The 21,182-nt window shown below is 30.8% G+C and overlaps 1 protein-coding gene across 2 annotated transcripts; it reads left to right on the plus strand.

Moving 5' to 3' along the window:
• Positions 1 to 1,586: 1,586 nt before the first annotated feature.
• Positions 1,587 to 4,732, plus strand: LOC108323500 (zinc finger protein 4). 2 transcript variants are annotated; one of them, XM_017555976.2, is made up of 2 exons: positions 1,587 to 1,752; positions 3,561 to 4,732. In XM_017555976.2, exon 2 carries the CDS (start codon positions 3,637 to 3,639, stop codon positions 4,387 to 4,389), a length of 753 nt encoding a protein of 250 aa, XP_017411465.1. In that variant the 5' UTR covers positions 1,587 to 1,752; positions 3,561 to 3,636; the 3' UTR covers positions 4,390 to 4,732. The 2 variants fall into 2 exon arrangements, with proteins under 2 accessions (XP_017411465.1, XP_017411466.1); XM_017555977.2 differs by lacking the exon at positions 1,587 to 1,752 and adding an exon at positions 1,763 to 1,901.
• Positions 4,733 to 21,182: the final 16,450 nt, after the last annotated feature.

A 21,182-nucleotide genomic window follows, 5' to 3' on the forward strand; every position in this document is an offset into this window, starting at 1 on the left:
AAATTTTTTGCTAAAACCATATGAATACATTTATACAGACATTTTTTTTAACTATGTTAATTTTATAATATATTTCGACCATAAATTCTTTTTCCTTCAACTCTCCTTTCTAATATGTTATATATTAAATGAAGCAACGAAGTTCTGATCAAGCGAGGCAAAGGCAATTTGGTCCATTAAAAATATTTTAATTAAAATTACATTTGTTATTGAATATTTTTAAGTGTATTAAGTTCAACATAGAAAGTATATTTATTCATATTCAAGAGTTCAAATCAAACCCTCCTATTTTGTTATACCAAACTTCTCCAATCTAAATAACTTAATTAGAAATAAATTACAGAAAGCAGAAAATAAAAGTAAAATAAAACCACATAATAGGTTCACCAATTTGTAATCCCAACACATCATCAGTGTTGATTCGACTGAGGTTTTTTCTAACTGTGCAAGTCAATTGAATCTGTACTTTAGATTAGACATATAAAAAAACAACGTTACCAAAACGACAAACCCTAAAAGTTGTTTACTGTTCACCAATTTGTGTCACTCCTCTGCAGGAGAACAGGCGTGTCTCTTTTATTGTGCACATCAACGTTCAACATGAATACTACTTATCACACTTTCTTTCTTCAAATTCACTTCATTTGAGTGAAAATAGAGTATAGATTCTCTGATAATATACAACAGTTAATTAATGTAAAATGTAAAATTATTACATCAACCAGTACAAATTTTCAAAACAAACACAGTATATATTAATTAATAAGTTGAGTAAAACCGATTATGACAGATTCAGAATGAAACTGTATTCATCCTAACCACTGAATTAAAATCTTCTGCATTCTGTCAAATATTGGGAAAAAAAGTTTCTGCATAAAAAAAAGTTTCTGTACACTGCAAGTACTTTTTTACAGCAGACAGTTCTGCAGAAATTAGTTGAAATTGTTATAAACCAAAAACTAGTGATTGAAAAAGAATTGCACATGAATTAATTGAGTGACTGTGATGAAAAGAAAAGAGATAAATGAGAAAAGGGTGAAAGGAGTAATGGGGTCCATCATCATGTATAACATATCTGAGTAGGACAAGGGGAGCTAGGTTAATGATAACATGAAGAAAGATGTTCCAACTACATAAACAATAGAAAATTTAATAGTATATTATTATTATTATGTGGCCTAAGGGAATTGAAATGGTGTGTTGTTAGTATTATTATAGAACATAATGGACCGTTCCTTTATGTTCTTAGTGGAAGCCGAAGAAGCACACTATATTATGATATGATATGGCCATGTCTTGTTGTGTTAGTTGGTTGTGTGGGGTATCACACAAAGCACCCAAATTAATTTCCCTTGTCTTTCTGGTTGTCCATATTTTTGGTATCACTGATTCTTAATTAAGACCTAAAAGCACAGGAAAATGGAGCTGTAATAGCAACTTCAAAATTGGACAAAAGAAGTGGTTTCTAGTGTTTATGCATGTTATCTGACTTCTCTGACTTCCCTTCATCATTCTCATTTCTCTTTCCTCAGCTTTTCCATAATTTTTACTTTCTCTCTCTCTCTGTAATCTTATCTCCTTTTGGTTTCTCTCTTCACCACTTCACAGTGGTTAATTTTTAAAAAAAGTAGTCCCAACAATAGTATAATATTTATACCTGCGCCCCCCCTCTTGTATAGTTCATATTCTCCAAAGTCCAAAGTAGCTTCTCACTACAGATTCTCTCCCTTTTCTTTTATAGTACAGTACTATGTAAGTGCCTCTTTCCACCCAAACACTTGCATTTCCTTTCACCCTTTCTTCCATTTCTTACATGCATTTTTAAGCCTTGTCCCGCTTTAATCATTGTTTTATCACTTTTTCTGGGGTCTGGTTTTGATTCTCTGGTGTTGCCGTGTTCAGTTAAGGCTCTCTCTACCTTGTGCAAGTATAAACTTTTGCCTGTTCATTTCAGGAATCTGTGTTCACCTCTGTTTTGGATGCATTGTGCCTGCTATTTTTTACTGTAAAAATTAGATCTAAAGAGGAAATATTTATTTCAGTTTCTCTTAAAGTTTGCTTTCCTACACTCAACCACAAACTTGGTGGATTGAGCTGGGGTGGGGGTATTTATCTTCATTCCATTGAGCTTGTGCAATTTTTCAACTTTTTATTGTTTTGAAGAAGCCTTGGGTGGCTTGGTCCATTGCAAAGGATGTTTTTTATGAGAAAGATTTTCAAACGATTTGACGAGTAATGTGGGAATCTGTTGGTCGACATCTTCAGATAGCTTTTGGTTTTCGGTTCCAATATTTGTTGGCTGAAATGTGGAACTTTTTTTCCATTTTATCTTTTTATCCTTTTTCCCAAAATGGTGTGTAACGTATACTTTAGGTAGGGCTGTAATAATGCCTAAGGCTGGTGGGTGTATTTCAGATGTGTCCAATAGTGTGTCTTAATGTTGATGGGTGAAAATCAATTATGGCACATAAGGGTACTGAAAAATGATGAAAATCTTGCTAGTCACCCAAGACAACAATCAAGATTTTCCATCTATGTCTATGTTTTCACTCATACTCTATGATGTCAACTCTGTTAATTTCTTTTCAGTGCTTGAAACTTAATTGCTTCTTGTATTTTTATAAAAATATGTTGAAATGCATTTGGACAAAGGAACACAGTCATATTGGAAGCTCATGATACATGCATGCATATCATCCATTGTGACACACTCTGCATCTGTTATAAGAGCACTGTTTTAACTTGCTGAGAGCTGGTCTAGCAAACAAGACATCAAACCTTTGTCACAGAAGATTTGAGTCAGCTACAAGAGAAAAAAGAAGTTTTTACATTTACTTTTTTATCTTCTCTACTTCTAATTCTTCTCCTATTTCTTTTACATATTTTATTATTCTTTCATCTTTACTTTTGGACTCTCCTCCTTTTAGTACATGTTTATACCCTGCATGGCTAAACTGGAAAATTTGTTTTGGTGTTTGCATGAACTGTTATTTAAATAATACTTAAACATAAGAGTTTCCAGACATTAATTTAACAGCTTTGAGATTTAGGTATTACGGGAGCAAAGGTAAGGGAAATTTTTTTGTTTCCATTTTTCTGTTCTGATGTTTTTCTCCTTTGCAGTGTATCACTTCTCAGTCTAAAGAAAAGAAAAATGAGACAGTTTCTCTATCAGAAAATCTGCATGGATTATTTTTAAATTTCATCAAATGAGCCAGCACCTAGATGAAATTTATTTTGCAGTTGTGACTTGTTCTCAAGATTTTGATCTGTGATTCCACTTTCAGTAAAAGGAAATGGAGCTCACATTTGTCAAGTTCTTATATTTTTTGCTTTTTGAATATTATCTTATGGAAGGAGATTCTCACAAAGTCTTTATGCTTTTTCTGCAAAGTTGATTTCTGATTTACTTTCTGAAACAGGTTGCATGTTTTCTTATATGTGAAAGAGTTTCTCAGCCATGCTTTCTTTGTTTGTATGACTTGCATTAACACCAGAGTTTTGTATGTTCTCAGCTTTTACTTTGTCATAACAAATAATGTGCTTCATCATCAATGCAGATGGTAGGCTGACTGAAGCAAAAGTCTGTTCTATTCATTCCAATTGCTTACTGTGAAAGAAGTTAGCTCATAGCAGATGATGATGATGATGATGACACCAAACTTGAACCTGGAACCTGAAGAAGATTTCAAAATCTGCAGCCAAGTTGGATCAAATGAATTTCTGCAAGAAACACCACAAGATTTTATGGACAACAGCAGCTCCTCCTGTCTTACAAAGACTGATCCTGATTCAGGTTCTCTGTCCCTTGACTTGACCCTCAAATTCAATCACAGTGATGAAGAGTTCAAAGGTGAAAGTCACACCAACTTTGAAGTAGGAGGTGAAACTCATCCCTCAGCACTAGCAATTCCCAGAGTTTTCTCTTGTAACTATTGCCGGAGGAAATTCTTCAGCTCGCAGGCATTAGGTGGCCATCAGAATGCTCACAAAAGGGAGAGGACAATGGCAAAGCGTGCATTGAGAATGGGGATTCTCACTGAAAGGTACACAAGCTTAGCATCTCTGCCTCTGCATGGTTCTTCTTTTCGGTCACTTGGCCTTGAAGCTCATGCTGCAATCCACCAAGAACAAGTGCAGTCACTGAGGGTTCCTGAAATAGGACCTGCTGCAAAATTCGAAAAAGACTATTTTCGGACACCGATCTTCGTGGAAGATGATGATGCTGGTCTGTTTTGGCCTGGCAGCTTCAGAAAGAGAGAAGGAAGGGGTGGTTTTGGTGTTAATCTGAGCCATGATGCACATGCTTTCAATTCAAGTACTAGGTTTGTAGAAACTGCACCTCCGGCACAAACATCTGCAACTCCTGATCTCACTCTGAGGCTCTGAGATTTTTCATCCTCATTGAATCCAAACACGTAACATGTGTGTACAAGCCTCCTCATGATGTTCTCACTGTAAAGCTTTTTAAGCTTTTTCATGTTTAGTTCCATTCTCTTCAGACTAGAGAATTTATGGTAATTGTACTACTGTACAGTGAGACCTGCATTTCCAATGGCTTATTTTAGCTTATTTCAATTTCCATTATCAAGCTTTTTCTTTGCACTGTTGTTGATGTTGTTGTAGCTACTTCACCATGCTCCATGGGTTCAAATGTCAATTTGTGTTTGTACTTCTGTTAAGAATTTAATTTTGGAAAAACATGTCTTTCATTTATAGCTTTTTGCTTGAACCATGGTTTTGTAGTTACCGTATTGTTGGCATAAAATCTATTTGATTTCAATGTTTATTTGGTAGAAAGAAAGGAAAATGATATTTTTACACACCTAAATATTTTATATTGATTTCACATTATTTTTATTTATTTTTTATTTTTTTTAAAACTACAAAATTTTACACTTTTATAACCCTTTTATCTTTATATTAGATGTGAAATGAATGTAAAAATATTTCAATATATCATTATCTATAAAAAAAAATGCGTCATCGGATTTACTCAAAAACTATGATAATTTTTCAGAACATTAAAGCTTACAAACTTTTCGGTGTAAGAGAGGCAAGAATCATGAATCTCAATGCATGAAACTATCCTTTAATATATTTGATTTTTATTGAAGTTGAGTTGGATAATTCTGGATTTTAGAAAGTGCATGTCTAAATAATTTAATATTTAAGAAAATTTTGTCGTACAAAATTGTCAAACTAATTGTAAATTGTATTATCCTTCAAGAATTTAAGTTGCATAAGGGATGAAACCTTTCAAAGAATAAAATAACAAAAAAATATAACTTTAAAGACATATTTTATAGAATCATGTCTCACAATTTGCCACATATGTAAGTACGGATGACAACTAAAATTCATTTTTCAAATGTGTAGACCAAAAGAAATATTTTTAAAAACAAAGGCAGTCAACACTGATTATAATTTTAAAAAATAACTCAAGAAAACAAAGTCTCATAGCAGATCACATCATTTTTGTCAAATAATCATTGGTTTAAAGAACAAATTGAAAACATTATTTTATAGTAGAAAATGCATTTGATAAAAATAAAAAATGACCAAACCATCAAGTTGTCATATGTAACACACCATTTCTCTCTTCTTTTTGGCTGAAAGGATACCCACTTGGCTCTTGACCAACAAAATAATTGAGTAGGCATTTGAAACTTTTGTCATAGAAAATATTCCATGGCCCTAAATGACATATTTATAGAAAAAAGTACAAGGTGTATCTTAAGGATAATTCTTTTTAGAAAAAAAGTGTATTATGTTAAATACTAAAAAAAAGAATTCTAGGTTTGAGTTAGTGTTAAAATATGATAAATAAAATTAAGTATTTTTAAATTTAGTTTCTATTACAAAATTTGGTTTTAGAATACTTAATCTTTTTTATTTTCTTTATAAGTATTTGTTATTTTATTTTACAAACGGTCAATAGATTATATAATTGTTACTTTGGTTTTTTATCTCAAATTCATCAATTAACTTTTATTTTTTTTTCTTCAATCATTTTTAATTTATGAATTCTTTAATCCTAAAAAAAAGTTGAATGTGTTTTTCTCCTTAAACTATTATATATTTTTTTTGTTTTTGTTTCTTTTCCAAATTTTATTCTCTTTTCGTCTTTTTCGTTTTAGAGAGACACTTATTTAGTTATACGTGATCAACACCATTAGTTTTTTTTTTCTGATGCGGCAAACAATGTGTCACATATTGAATCCTTTTAAGATACGTGTATTGTGACCTAGGTTGAAAAGATTACACAATGAGAAACGTTACGTCACATCCTTAGCCTGGTAATGTCGGCAAGACAACTTAATGGCAAATATTGTGCCACGTTCCCAGCTCGGTAAGGTCGATAAGACACATGTACTATTTTCCCAAGTTCAAAAGTTTAGAGTGTTTAGTATTGTGCTACCTGAGCTATTTGACCACTGAGTTATTTAAGTTCTTAATACATCTTACCAAGTTATCTAAATTTCTCACTGAGCTATCTAAGTTCTCAATGAACCTTACCAGCCTATCTGAACTTTCCATCGACCTATCTCTGAGTTTTCCATTCACCTTATCCCATTGAACTATCTGGATGTCTTGCCAATCTGGGAACACAATACACTCGTTTTGTTGACCTTACTGGACTAGGGATGTGTCACACCATTTTTTACCGAGTTATCTTACTGATCTTGGAACATATTACACATGTCTTAAAAAGTGGCACGTCGTTTGTTACGTTAGAAAAAAAAACTAATAACTTTAGTCGTGAATAACTAAATATAACTTTATAAGAGAAGAAGGACCTAAATAAACAAAATTTAGAAGAAAATTAAAAACAAAAAAATACATGATAATTTAAGAATAAAAATATATTTAATTAAAAAAAATATCAACCATAAATTGAAAAAAAAAATGAACAAGTTAATGGATGAGCTAAAAATAAAAATAAAAAGACACAATCACATAATCTCATTTATAGAAAAATCAAACGATAAAATATTTAAAACAAAAAATAAAAAATATTTTAGACATGTGATATAATAAAATAAATAAATAAAAACTTAACTAAATATATTCAAATTTTTAAATATTTAAGGCTTCTACAATCTTCAGGAAAATATATCTAAAACTTTTGTTTGATAGAGATAAAATTGTCTTCAAAATCACGAACACTATGACTAAAGAAAGATATTGTACGAAAAAAAAACAGTGTTGGAAAAGCATTTCCTTTATTTGTGCATGTAGATATGGGTACATAAGGAGCACCACGAAACATAATGGCAGCATCACATGCTGTTGACATCCAAACAATAGTGAAATTATATTTGGTTTATGCCGACATCATCTTTCCATTCATTCATTCAACAAACAAAACTGTTTTCTTCAATCAAATTACCTAAAATATTATTATTGTAAAACATTTTCATTAAAATACGTTGATATACAAAATTCGAGATTTAAAATTATCTACAAAACTAAAAAATTATTATTTAAGTTTTTGAAAAATTTAAATTAAAATAAAAGAAGTTATTAAAATGTTTGTCATTAAAGTTTTGTATTAAAATTAAAATTAGATGAAAGTGTTAAAATTTATATTGCTAGAACCACATAAAAGAGTATCGTATACTATATATAACTCATATTGGAGAAAATTTGATAAGATTCTCATTCACCATACAAACCTTTCTGAAACTTTGAATGGTTATAATTCTTTTGAGAAATTTAAAGTAAATAATGTGACTAAATAAACCCATTTAAATTTTAGGTTCCATGTTAACTTTTTTGCATTGATATAAAGTTTTCTTACAAATTTCAAGGTATATTTCTATAAAATAAATATGATAGGTTGAAATAATTAGATACACTCTATTCGATTTTTGCAATGTACAATGTCACGCCTCATTAAATGCACTGCTGAGTCACCTGGTTACTCTCATAAATGCATCCACGTCACACGCTCAGTGCCATTAAAACGCACTCACATACTCTGACGCACAATGGACAAGTGTCAAAATGGAAGGTTCGGATATCAGTAAGTGGAAAACAGGTGTCAACTGGAGAGGAAACGTTCGTTCTCGACTGTGGAGCAAAACTGGATTTTCAGAAAAACACTCCACTCTCCTCTGCATGCACTTTCTTTCCAAGAAAAATCTGATCTTCCATCTTCCTCCTTCTTCTCTCTAGAAAACCCCCCCTTCTCTCTTCTGTAACTTACCATTCTCTACTCCGATCCCATTTCAGAAACCGTAGATGTACTCCCGACGCCGTAAGCTTCAGTTTGAACCGAACAGTTTCAGAGTCTGAAGTTGGTAAGTTCCCATCTCTAATCGTTCGTTCATGGGTTACATGCAAAACCAAATTTTGGTTGCATGCAGTAGTACAATCTAAATCCTTCTGTATTTTTATGGTTAGACTTAGTTGGAGGAATTAAGAAAATCGTTGAGGGTAGAAAGCTGTAGTTGGGCGAGTCAAAATTCTTAGACGTTCACCACTGATCCAGGTAAGGGAAGCTTATTTAATTTAATTGATACTTGTATGTTGTATGAACGTCCGTTATTGACTGAATGTATGAAGTATATGCTGATTGGGTATGTATGATGATGGTTGATATGTATGAATGTGAATATGGATAATTATTGTGGAGTATGAATTGTAATACGAATCCTATAAAGTATATGAATTGATAATTGATATGAAATTATAAGATATGAACTGTGTGATAAATGTTGAGTTAGAATAGATGAAAAATCTGAATATGACATTTCTTACCATGATAATGTACGCTCGTCATCGAACGGTCTTATACCGTTCGGTTTCCTAGTAAACGGTTTAAAATGGAATTCTTTCATTCGGAAAGAACTCTGGTCGAGAACGAGCGTCCTCCTGTGAAATGCTATGTCTGAGCGTTCGGCTCAGCCTAGCGGTAGCCGAGTCTCTGAAATGAAATAATAATATTTATACCCTTATACTTTAAAATTAGTAACGCTCGGTCTTATACCTAGCGTTCGTCATAAGCAGCGCTCGGTCGTATACCTAGCGTTCGTCCTAATGAGCTCTCGGTCTTATACCTTGCGTTCGTTGTAAGTAGCGCTCGGTCGTATACCTAGCGTTCGTCCTAAGTAGTGCTCTGTCTTATACCAAGCGCTCGTATTATTTTATAATCAACCTGGATAAAATAGCGTTCGTTCAACTGTAACAAGATTTCCCATTTTCCCACGTTCGGTCATTTACTGGCATCGGACTTCCGTATGCGAATTACTACAAAGATAGTTCTAAATATTTTTGGCTCTCCTTCTTACATTGGATCCGATCTAAGGTCTTCATAATGAAATTTTCTTTAAGTACCAATGTACATCCAAATGAGTTAGTTCATTTAACTGACCGCATAGAAAGTAACGTCCGTTATAGATTTCTTAGTTCATTCAGTCCATTTTCTTAACGTTCGTCCTCGTTCTTCAGAGGGCTGAACGTTCGTTATTTTATGTCTATGAAAGTAAAGATGAAAATGATAATAAAGTAAAAGATTATAAAGGGTGAACATGATATGGAATGATTATACGATTATGGATTTTGTACGAGCGTTCCAGGGAGGAACGACTCATATATATTGAATATTGGATTTGGTAAAGTATGACTGTGGTTATGCTAATGCTGGCAGTCCATCCTGATGTTCCGTGAGTACTCATCCTCACGTAGAGGGGGGTAGGTCATATGTGGGAACGACAGGAGGTCCTAGTCCTTAGGGGTACTTTGGATAGGGCTAACCTCGAGTGGCAGCTGTTGAGTGTATCCCAGTTACTACATCACTCGGGTGCAAGGACGCCTGTAGCTACACAGATTCATACAGTCCGGACGGTCTGTCTAGTAATAGATTTAGTATGATATTTTATATTGAACTATGTGGTTGTGTGGATTGGAATGTTTATCTTATATGTTGATGTATGAATTAAATTGCATAAGCTTACCCTTCATTTTTCCTTGTGTTGTCTGTTGTATATGTACGTTCGTCCTGTCGTTGCAATGATCATCCGTGTGGATGTGAGCAGAAGGCGAGGCCACTTTGGAGGACATTATTGAAGAAGAAAACCTGGTTGAAGTGGAAGTTAAAGCTGAGCCTTAGAACGCTCATTCTTATTAGAGATTAGATGTTAGCTTTTAGTTTTGACGTTCGGTTATTTAATTTTGTAAAACCGTTCGTTCTGAACTTTCAATACTGCTGTATTTGTATTTTAGTTCTGTACTTTAAGCCGTTCGGCTTTTGAACCCGGTTTTAGTGTAAGACTGCATTGTTTAACTGTTTAATGTAATTAATTCTATTATATGGTGATTACTGTATTTTGGGATGTTACATACAAAAACTCATCATAATAATGAAATTAATATTTGGTTTACTGAGTTAGAAGACCTGTGGAAAAAAAAATTTTAATTATAAAAATAATTAATTATAAATTCAAATACCTAGAAATGGTTTTTTAAAAATGATAGTAGTTTAAAAATAGTAATATTCTATTAATTTAATATTAAATTATTTTAATATAAATAATTTTGTTTAGAATAAATTTTATTATTTTAAAACATTATTTCTCTGAAAATTATTTTTGTTAGAGTCTTCTTCCTTCTTTATGATAGACATTGAATGGTTTTAACAACTTCTTTAAATAAAGGTTTAATCCTTTTCGATATCCCTATTTTTGTAGGATCGTCTCAAACAGGTCCTCATATTTTAAAGTCTCTCGGTTAGGTCCTTAATTGTTAAAATTTGAATCAAATTAAACCTTGCCGTTAAATTAGGTAGACGACGTCAAAAAAATTGATTCGTGGCTTAGTGACTTGACTAAGTGTTGTTGATGTGGCACATATTGGTTATCTGAGTTGGCTTTTTTTTATTTATTCATTTAAAAAAATTAACTTTAATCAAAACGCAACGTTTTGTCTACGAAAAATGATTATAGTTAGGTTTTTTTATAATCAGAATTGACTCAATGTGGAATTTGGAGAAATTTGGGAAAGTAACTCGGATTTCAAGAAATCCCTAAATTGGAAGATTGAAATCCTGAGGGGAGCTAGACCAGAACGTCGCGCCGTCCGTCAACATGGACCTCCCATTCCTGGGATGAAGTCGGACCAAAACGCCGCGCCCAGTGGCGACTTGAACACCGCGATGGGCCCCCCGCCCTGCAGGTAGAGGTGGATCTCCACCTCGGAGACCTTCGTCCGCAAATGCTTCGCCTGCTCGCTCGTGCGGGGAGTGACCTCCCCTGGTGTCGCCTCCACCTCCTCGATTTCTCCCACCAGCAGAGGCGTCTTGAGGTCGCCGTCCATAATCGGTGCGGTTGCCGGCCAAGACGAGGACGCAGAGTGTGGATCTGGAGGAAGAAGATAGGGTTGTTGTTGATGTATGGTGGAATTATATATGTTTTATTCGTTGCGGGGCTGAAGTTTTGTTGGATTGTTAGATGGTATTTTGTTGATGGAAGATTTGGGAAGAGGAATCAGAAACTTCAAAAAAGTCTTACTTATCTCAACATTGGTTTTGTTCAAGAGGAATCAGATTCAATATCACTAAATAATCTATTCACTCCTTTACATATTCTTTAAAAATTATTTTTTATTGAATAAATAAAAAATACATTTTTCGTAGACAAAATGTTGCGTTTTGATTAAAGTCAATTTTTTAAATGAATAAATAAAAAAAAAAGCCAACTCAGATAATCAATATGTGCCACGTCAACAACACTTAGTCAAGTCACTAAGCCACTAATCAATTTTTTTGACGCCGTCTACTTAACTTAACGGCAAGGTTTAATTTGATTCAAATTTTAACAATTAAAGACCTAATCGAGAGACTTTAAAATACGAAGACCTGTTTGAGACGATCCTACATAAATAGGGATATTGAAAATGATTAAACCTTAAATAAATCAACTTATTGCCTTAAAAATATATTTTTGCATGTTAACTTTGTTTAAATGATTTTTTCAATTTTTTTTAGTAGATATTAGTTATGACTTATCTTCATCACCTCATTGCTATTCCAGTTGTAACAAATGGTGACTTTATTAGGGATGTGCTTTTAAGAGTTAAACCTAATAACTAATTATACAAATTATTCATAGTTTAATTTATTTATCTCATATATCTTTTTTTTAACTTGTTTTTTTTATGCATTATTGCTTTGCTTAAATAAATTACGTGTAGATATATTTATTTCTTATTGAACCTTGCTATAGATAATTGTTTATTATATTATAAGATGTTTTGTTATTATATTATATTACATACTTTTGAGTGGGTCCTAATCCTGAACCTGAATGCAGCTTAGGATAACTAAGGTGTAGTGGTATTCTTCCCTATGTAGATCTTTAGTTACTCTCAATACTCAACTTCCTCTAGTGGATAAAATTTATTTTCAAAAATTTTAAAATAGAAAATAAAAACTGGATGAAATAAAAGTTTTTTCTTCTTCATAAAATATAAAAAATAATAATTAATTAATTAATCAGAAAATTAGAAAACCATGTTTAAAAAATATAAAAGAAAACAAAAAAAAAATAAACAAAAGAGGAAAATACAGAACTCAATCCATTTTTATTATTTTTATTTTCCTTTTTTACACTTTCTTTTAGAGTCCAATTCAGTTTTGCTTGCTACACCACCTATTTTATTTTAACATCTCTCCTCCATCCTGGGCTTGTGGTCCAACAGCACATCATCACCTTCTTCTCCATTTCCCACAACAAAACCCACTCAAGAGGAGCATCATCTTCACATCACTTATTCCTTTAGGAGTAATCTCAAGAGCATCTCATATCTCCTTAGCACATATGCATTGTGATATCCTAAAAAATTCATCCAAATTTAAAGTTAAAGTTTTTATATTTTTTTTGCATGGTCATACTAAGCTTTCTTCTTTTCTTCTTCAGTACAAATGTTTCAAGACTTTCTACCTACACATTGTTAGCCACATGTTTTGGAATAAATGGACCATTTACAATTGCATCTCATATACCTTAGTCAATGGACTTAATAAAGATTCAAATTCTAACTTTCCAAAATTGATAATTGACACCAATAAACATAAGAGGTATATGAATAAAGGCTCATTCATCAAAAGACAACTTGTTCTAGGTCATTTTTAAAAAATACTAAAAACTAATCCTTGAATATTTTACAAGAACTATCTCTAAATTCCAATTGTAAAAAGTATTTGACTAAGTTCAAGAGGGGATGAATTGAACTCACTCCAAATTTTGTGTTTTTTAAAAAGATTTTTCAGAACCAATCTTTGTTGATTTAATTTTGACCAAGTATATGAGATAAAACGTAAGCATATCACTTATTAAGATCACTTATTAAGGCAGTTTGAAATTCGTTTTAGCTTATTGATAATCTGAACAATATATCAATCTCAATAAATTGATATCAGATATAAATCAAGTTATCATTCTTACTTATATTATTAAATGTTACACTTTGCTTTAGTTTCAGTGAAATGCTTTAAATATGAAATTAGAGATCAATTATGATTGATTTTACAAAACATTGAATTACATGAAACTTTAAAGAAAGATAGCAAGAATAAGAGCAAGATTTATATTATTGGTTCACTTTTTAAGAGTTATATCTAGCCTACTTTGCAACTTGACTAAAGTGTTCCACCAAATTTCAAGATATTACAAAGTTATGATACAAACAAGACACAATACCACAACCAAACTTCTTGAACCCTACAAGAAGTCTACACAAACGTGCAAAATCCTATTGGACACCTTTCTAAATTTACCATATAATCAAGAACTTAACAAGATAGGTTAAAGAAGAACTCTACCTAAGAAATGATTCACTAGACCTATAAAAAATATTTTACCTAAAGCAATCTACATAGGTTTGGCCAAAATCTTCTCAAAATCTATTTTATATGTTTCATATAACACTTAGTCTAGCTCCAACAAGTATAAAACATGGTTATGCTTCGTCTAAAAGACAATAAACTTAGTTCAAGAACATATCATAAGATACAAATATTTTATGTCTACAATTTTATTTTTACTTTTAATATAACATAGATATGAATTCATATAAATAAGTTAACCTCGTACTCGTATTGCATGTAAACATATAAATGCTTACTCTATGTTGTAAGAAATGTCTATTGCTTCTATTTGTCAAAGAGATTCCATTAACAAAGGATAAGTCACATAAGAAGACCTCTTAGATAAAGAAATAAAGTTATTTTTTTAACATTTTCCTAAGCCATACATTATTAAGTTTAGAAGAACTTTTTACTTATTATGGCTCTACACTTTAAACAAATTCAAAGAAAAAGACACATTACTTAAGTACATATAGCTATTAGAAGGTCACATAAAGAAAATGAAAAACATTTATTTTTGCATGGAGTACATTTAATACTTCTTTTAATACAATACTTCTTTTAATACCAAACTTATCAGGAAAGAAGAGACATTCAAAAAGAGCTTAAGCTACTCAAAGGTCATAAACAGTTTTACAATAACTACATTTTTTTAGAACTTACATCAAACAGTTTTTTAGAATTTACATCAAACAGTTTTTTAGAATTTACATCAAACATTTCAAGAAAAAGAAGAAAAGAGAGACCAAGTTGATCAGATCTAGGTGAAGCTTTGCTGAAATTTGCTTGCCTACCAAAAACACTATTTGTGTTTAGTTAGCAAAAACAGACCTTATATTTGATATATGTTAGGAGATTGAACCAATTTGAAATTCAAATCATTCAGTTCAGCGTAACAAGCTTAATCCAAAATATTTTCATATAATTATTCAAATACAAACTTAAGAATCTTAAATTTTATATTATCAACCTTTTTACACATATAAACATAATATATTAGTCAATCAACATAAATAAGTTTGAAATGCAGTTTTTAGACACAGTTTGAAACCTATAACTAATATAACTCAGTTTGACTATCCAAATTAAATATCAAATTCAAAATATAAAAAGAAATACAAGCAACAAACCAATTCAAAATATTTCAAATAGCAATCTCAATAAATCAAATACCAACTAACCAGTAAAATGGTTAAATATTCATAAATAAAACTAAAAATAAAAGAAAATGGAAAAACTTTGTCTGGAACAAAAGTTTGATCGGTTACAAAAATTTTATTCTTAGTAATCAAGATTTTTAAAAAAGATCTTAAATATAAAATATATGTACAAATTTGTATTTGTATTGAAGGAAAATAAGATTTATACTGATTAGAGTAATTTCTTCAAGATCCCTACAATAATAAAATAAATTCTGTAGTTTAAATTTTTTCGTACTACGAACATAAATCACTACAAAATCTAAAAAAATGTTATTTAAAATCTTAAAGAGAGATCTACAATTAAAAAGTAAAAATTAAAAATATATTAAAAAGTATAAATAGAAAAAATGTTCGAGTGACATGGAGAACCTAGTAGAAAATGAAGTAAATATATACTTTTAATTTTCTAAAACTTTGATTGTTCTATATATTAAAATAAGGTTTTAGTTGTACTAATTAATTTTTTTAAATATCACAAATCTATGATTTTAGTCCTAGGGTCTCTGACAGTAACACGGTTTTGATTCACCGGTGACATGAATATCATCACACAAATTAAAAAAAAAAAACTAATTTGTCTGATTTGACTTGCAGGCCAAAATAGGTTTGATAACTGTAGGGATGAAATTGTCTTTCGGTAACATGGACAGGACCAAGTCTTCTTTCATCATCTCTTTCTTATTCTTATTTTGAGTCATTTTCTTGTCACTTTTCTTTTTCACTATTTTTTCAACACTTTCGGCCAAATTTCACTTTTGAATTCAGTTTGGAAGCTGATTCGATTTTCAACGGATTGTTTTTTTTTGTCAAGATTTGAAGTTGAAAGTATGTGAAAATGATCAATCACCTATGCAATATGGAAGAGATTCTCAGACAAAATTTTACTTTCTTTTTTCACGTGCTGCAAAAGAGTCAGAATATCACTAGTAAAAATATAGGAGATATATTTTTTAATAATTAATTTCATTAAAAAATGAAATGAATTTAAATTAATTAGTGGGAATACATTGAATTTAAATAAATAGTCATTTAAAAGAATAAATATAAAATGGTTATTTTAATTTAAAAAGTTATTATATTTAAATTAACAATTATTTAAATGACGAAAATAAAAAAAATGTAATTGCTTAGTTGAAAATAATGGTGATATAAAATGTAAAATTGAAAATTCTGTAAAACAAAATCCTTTCATACATAAATATAGATAATTATTAAAAGAATATAATAATAAAATAATTATTTTAATTTAAAAATAATTAAATTTAAATAAAAATTAATTAAAAAATAAAATTAGAAAAAAAATGTGTATACAAATAACTCCGTTTGTTTTTTTAACGAAAGGGACGAGTTGACGCAAAATTTATTAAGTAAGGACCGAGTGGATATTTTTTTAAAACAAGGAACCTAATTGACACAATCAAGCAAAACTGAGGACAAAATAGACTATTAAGTCTTTATTTTACTTATGTTCTTATTTGATATCCAATAGAAACATTATTATATCTATTATGTTTCTTTATTATGAAACAATCTAAATCTATCTTTATTAAGGTAATATTTACATATCATAATTAATCTTAGTAGTTTGGTATTATGGTTATTATTTATGATGAGGTATCATTTTTTTATTATTAATTACTATGTTATTATACTTGAGATAAGTATTATTCCAATGATAAACATATATTAGCGATACATGTGGATCTTATAAAATACAACTAGTATTTACTAAGGAATACTCATTTAATAATCACATACTCACTATATATATATATATATATATATATATATATATATATATATATATATATATATATATATATATATATTTTAAATGTTTTTGGTCCCTAAACTTTCATGCTTATTTGGTTTTCATTCCTTTTTCGAACTTTGACCTATATGTGTCCTCTCCTTTTAGAAAGTCACTCATTTAGTCATTTATGACCAACATCATTAGTCTTTTTTTATGTGGCAAACAATGTGCCACATTTTAAGACACTTGTATTGTGTCCCAAGGTTGGCAATATAGCTTAGTGACAAAGAGCGTGTCACATCCCTAATCCGATAAGGTCAACAAGACACATGTACTGTGTCACCAGGTTGGTAAGACATCTAGATAGTTTAGTGAGAAGCTAGATAGCTCGATAAGACTTCCTTCAAGCTTGGTATGGTGTATCAAAAAATCAAATAGCTCAGTGATGTAAGACCTGGGAAAATTAGGAATAATTATAAATAAAATTTGTATGAATTTACTATAGTTAAAGGTGTTAGGTGAATGCATATAATAACTATATAAGTGATTGTTAATGTTTATGATTTGGGATAACTACCAAAAGACTTAAAAAGAGATTTTATATTAGCTTTTGCACTATATTTTAGTTGGGGTACGTTGGCCTAATGGTAGGAGCATTGGTCCAACACTTGGGAATTGATTTCTCCTTTTAAAAATTGTGGCAAGGGGTTAAAACATTAAAAATAAGTTTTTATTATTTATTTTTTGTTTTGTATTTTTTTTTTAAAAAAGGCTCAAGGCAAGGACCATTAGGTATTATATTTGAAAAACATGTTCTTTCCTTAGACGTTTTTCTCTATAAGCAATATTTCGTTGAGTGTTGTTTGATAAGTTTCAAAACCTAGGTTGCTAGACATTTTGATTATGTCTCAGTACATCCAAATTACTAGATTGTAACATGAACAAAAGTCCATGAACGTGGTACTAAAGCCCTCGAACAAGGCACTCGAGTTATTGAATTGTAACATAAGATCACAAATGGGGTAAGAAAACTAAACGCGCAACATAGCCAACAAAAAACTAATGTAAAAGTGAGAGCAAAGGTGGTGTGTCAACTATAGGATTTTTTTAAACTAAGATAGCTTAAACACAGGAAGGAATGTGAGAAATTTTGTGATGTAGCCTTTAGAGCAGTAGAAATATTTTTTTTGTGTGACAAAATTAACATAGAAGCTTCATTAAGGGAAAAAGAAACAAGAGCCAAGTAAGGAAAAAATTCGTCTAAAGAAAAATAAGAACTCGTCTTTAGAAAAACTAATGATGTTTTAGGATGCAACATATAGTTTATAAAATATTCATTAACTTAATATATAAAACCTTTGATACTATCACAAAATAGTGAACAAAAAAACTTTATTAATTATTATATCAAATTTAAAACGATGTGAAAACAAACATTATTTCAATTCCAAAACATAAAATATTGTTCAAAAATTACAAATTAAAATAAGTTATTATCTTAATTGTATTTCGAAAACTCCTATAAGATTTCTTCACATGTCTCCTCGCTTTAGACATCACCAACATCATATGTAATATCATCTGCTCCTTAACAACACAAGTTATATGGTCATCGCACAAATACAAATAAGTAAGGGTGAACTAACAAGAAAACAATACAAGATAATAAAAAATAACCATACTGAGCCACAACGCTCAAAAAATTCATTCCAATACAGGAAGTCAACCACATTCACATCAGAAAAAAACTCATTACCATCAAGTAATACCAACAATATGTTATTCTAATGTAACCTAGCGTCACACGAACTTGCTTATCAAAACAAAGTGGTTCATGTTGTCCTGTCATCACAACAAGGACCTGTCTCCCTTGCTCCTCAAGAACTTACGAGTAAAAAGTTTGATGTGTCACACACCGTGCACTATACTAAGAAACAAGCCATAAACCTATGGGTGAAACATCCTTGCCTTCCCCACTACTTCACACAAACGAGAAGGTGCAACACTCAAACCTCTCCTTTTCCCCTACCATCACAACCTCAAGTGAAAAGTAATAAAAACCGACTTTATAAGTTATAGAAAGAAGACAAGCAACCAAACGTGTCTTCCAACTTCATACTAAACAAACAATCACCATACCACAACAATAGTTCAACCAACAGCGTAGCCATGTTCAAACATGACTCATCAATCAATCATACAATTCGACAACAAAACAAAACAACATGACCAACAACATGTACAACTCGACAATCATCGTAAATTGCTCAACCATGGTAAAAACCTTCCTAACTAACCTTCAAAACATACAGGCCGAGTTTCAGAACCTTGAAACCAAGGTCCCACACAGCTTGGTCAAACAGATCACTCAAATAACCCAACTCGGCACAAACAAGCATAAAGCAACACACACTTGCACAACTCAACATAAGTAAACCCAACTCGACACTAAGCAACCTAGCCTAACGTGAAGTGACCCTAACCCGACCAACTTACCTAGCATGACAATGATTCAAGCACAACACAACAACATATAATATAACTCGACAAAGCACTTAAAACAACATGTCAACATATTAAGCAACCAAGAATCAAGTAAAACAACTCGACAAAGCATTGAAACATCATGGCCACACATTTAAACAACTCGGCAAATAATAAGACAACATGACAACAAATTAGACAATCCAGAATAATGTAAGAACAACTCAACAAAGATAGAACGATATGACCAATGAAATAAACATCACAATTTTAATGCAAACAACATGGCCAAGGGAAAATCAATGTAGTCTGAGTAAGAATAGCTTAGTTTCCAGTGAAAAATAGCACACCTTGTCACAAACCACTGGACAAACGTTCACATAACATAATTAATAAAAGAAATAAAATATAGATTATGCACACGACAAGAGTAGAACATAAGACCTCTAACCCACAACAAAGAGCTTTAACCATCTATGCTACACTTCACCTCTATATAACTTATCGTTTCTTATTTTAATTAATGACATCCATACCCACCACTTTTCTTGATATTTCATTTTTCCTTGGTCTTATATCTACTATGGCTTAGGGGACCTTGAATGTATACATTATACTAGTCGCCCATGCTTAACATGCTCTATGTTAAATACTTGCAAAGAGTTTTGGAGTGTCGGTTGTTAGTAATCCGTCTTCAGTACTCATCTTACTAGTTTTGATATTGGTATCCGGTCCTTGTGTTACAATAAAAAGTTACATTTCTTTGGTTATGTAGCCTTGTAGATATATCAAATATACTCTTATTTTTATTAAAAATCTCATTCTAAATAAACTAATTAATTATAATTAAGTGAACTTGAGTAAATCATTAAATTAAATAATTTTTTAAATTTAAGAATTTATTAATAAAAGTATTTCAAAATAGTATGTTCAATATTTATTAAAAAATAATAACAATATGCATAATAGAATATTTTTTTATAATAAAGTATTAGATAAATAAATTTTTTATTATATCTTTATTATGTAATCAAGTATAAAGTTTTCAAATAAGTTTATGATAGACATCATTGTCATTATATGAAAATTTTATTAAAAAAAACTCATGGATTTCCTTCAAAAAATTAGTCGAGACTTTGAACTCCAAATACTATAGAAAATGACAAATTCTTTAACACATTAAAAAAAGTTATCATTAGTCATTCCTCTCATATTTCAGAAAAGACCTTTAATTTTTAGAAGTTTTTGTTTTGGATGATTTAGTATTACTTTGGCTTGACCCTACTAGGTTTTCTTGTAGTTTGAATTGGCTCATTACTCCCTTTCAGTATTAGAATCTTTCCTCGTATTAGCCCACTTAGAAGCCAAAGGATTAGGATCTGCAGTTAAACTACTATGAGTTGAATATAATTGTTGTAAACTTTGCAAACTATTGACAATGAGAGTGAAATTCTCCAAAGGAGGCATACTGGCCAAGGAATCATATTTCACTAGCACAACACCATTAAGATTCTTAACAAGAGAAGATCCATTCACAACACAAATATTATCATGATTATCCACCATTGACTAATGTTATGAATGAACAACATGTTGTACAACAAGTTGCACTAAAAGACTGAATCTCAAGCTCTACCACAAGCTCCACCACTTACCTAAAGAACTCTTAACCTCTTCCTATACATCAACCACCTTAGGATGATAATGTTGTAGTTTTACGTTAAGTATTTTCTTCCCACCAAAAATAACATTGATATTTTGTTGTAACCATCTACAACTAGAGAAATCCATTTTACAATTTGAACAAAATAAAATCAATTTTTCATATTCAACCTTAATCGTAAACACAAATACTAATCATTCCACTAAAATT

Source organism: Vigna angularis, chromosome 10 (genome assembly GCF_016808095.1).
Source record: "Vigna angularis cultivar LongXiaoDou No.4 chromosome 10, ASM1680809v1, whole genome shotgun sequence".
Lineage (NCBI taxonomy): Eukaryota > Viridiplantae > Streptophyta > Magnoliopsida > Fabales > Fabaceae > Vigna > Vigna angularis.

Coding starts and splice junctions, on each gene's coding strand:
- LOC108323500 (XM_017555976.2), top strand. CDS start 3,637: ATGATGATGATGATGATGACACCAAACTTGAACCTGGAACCTGAAGAA.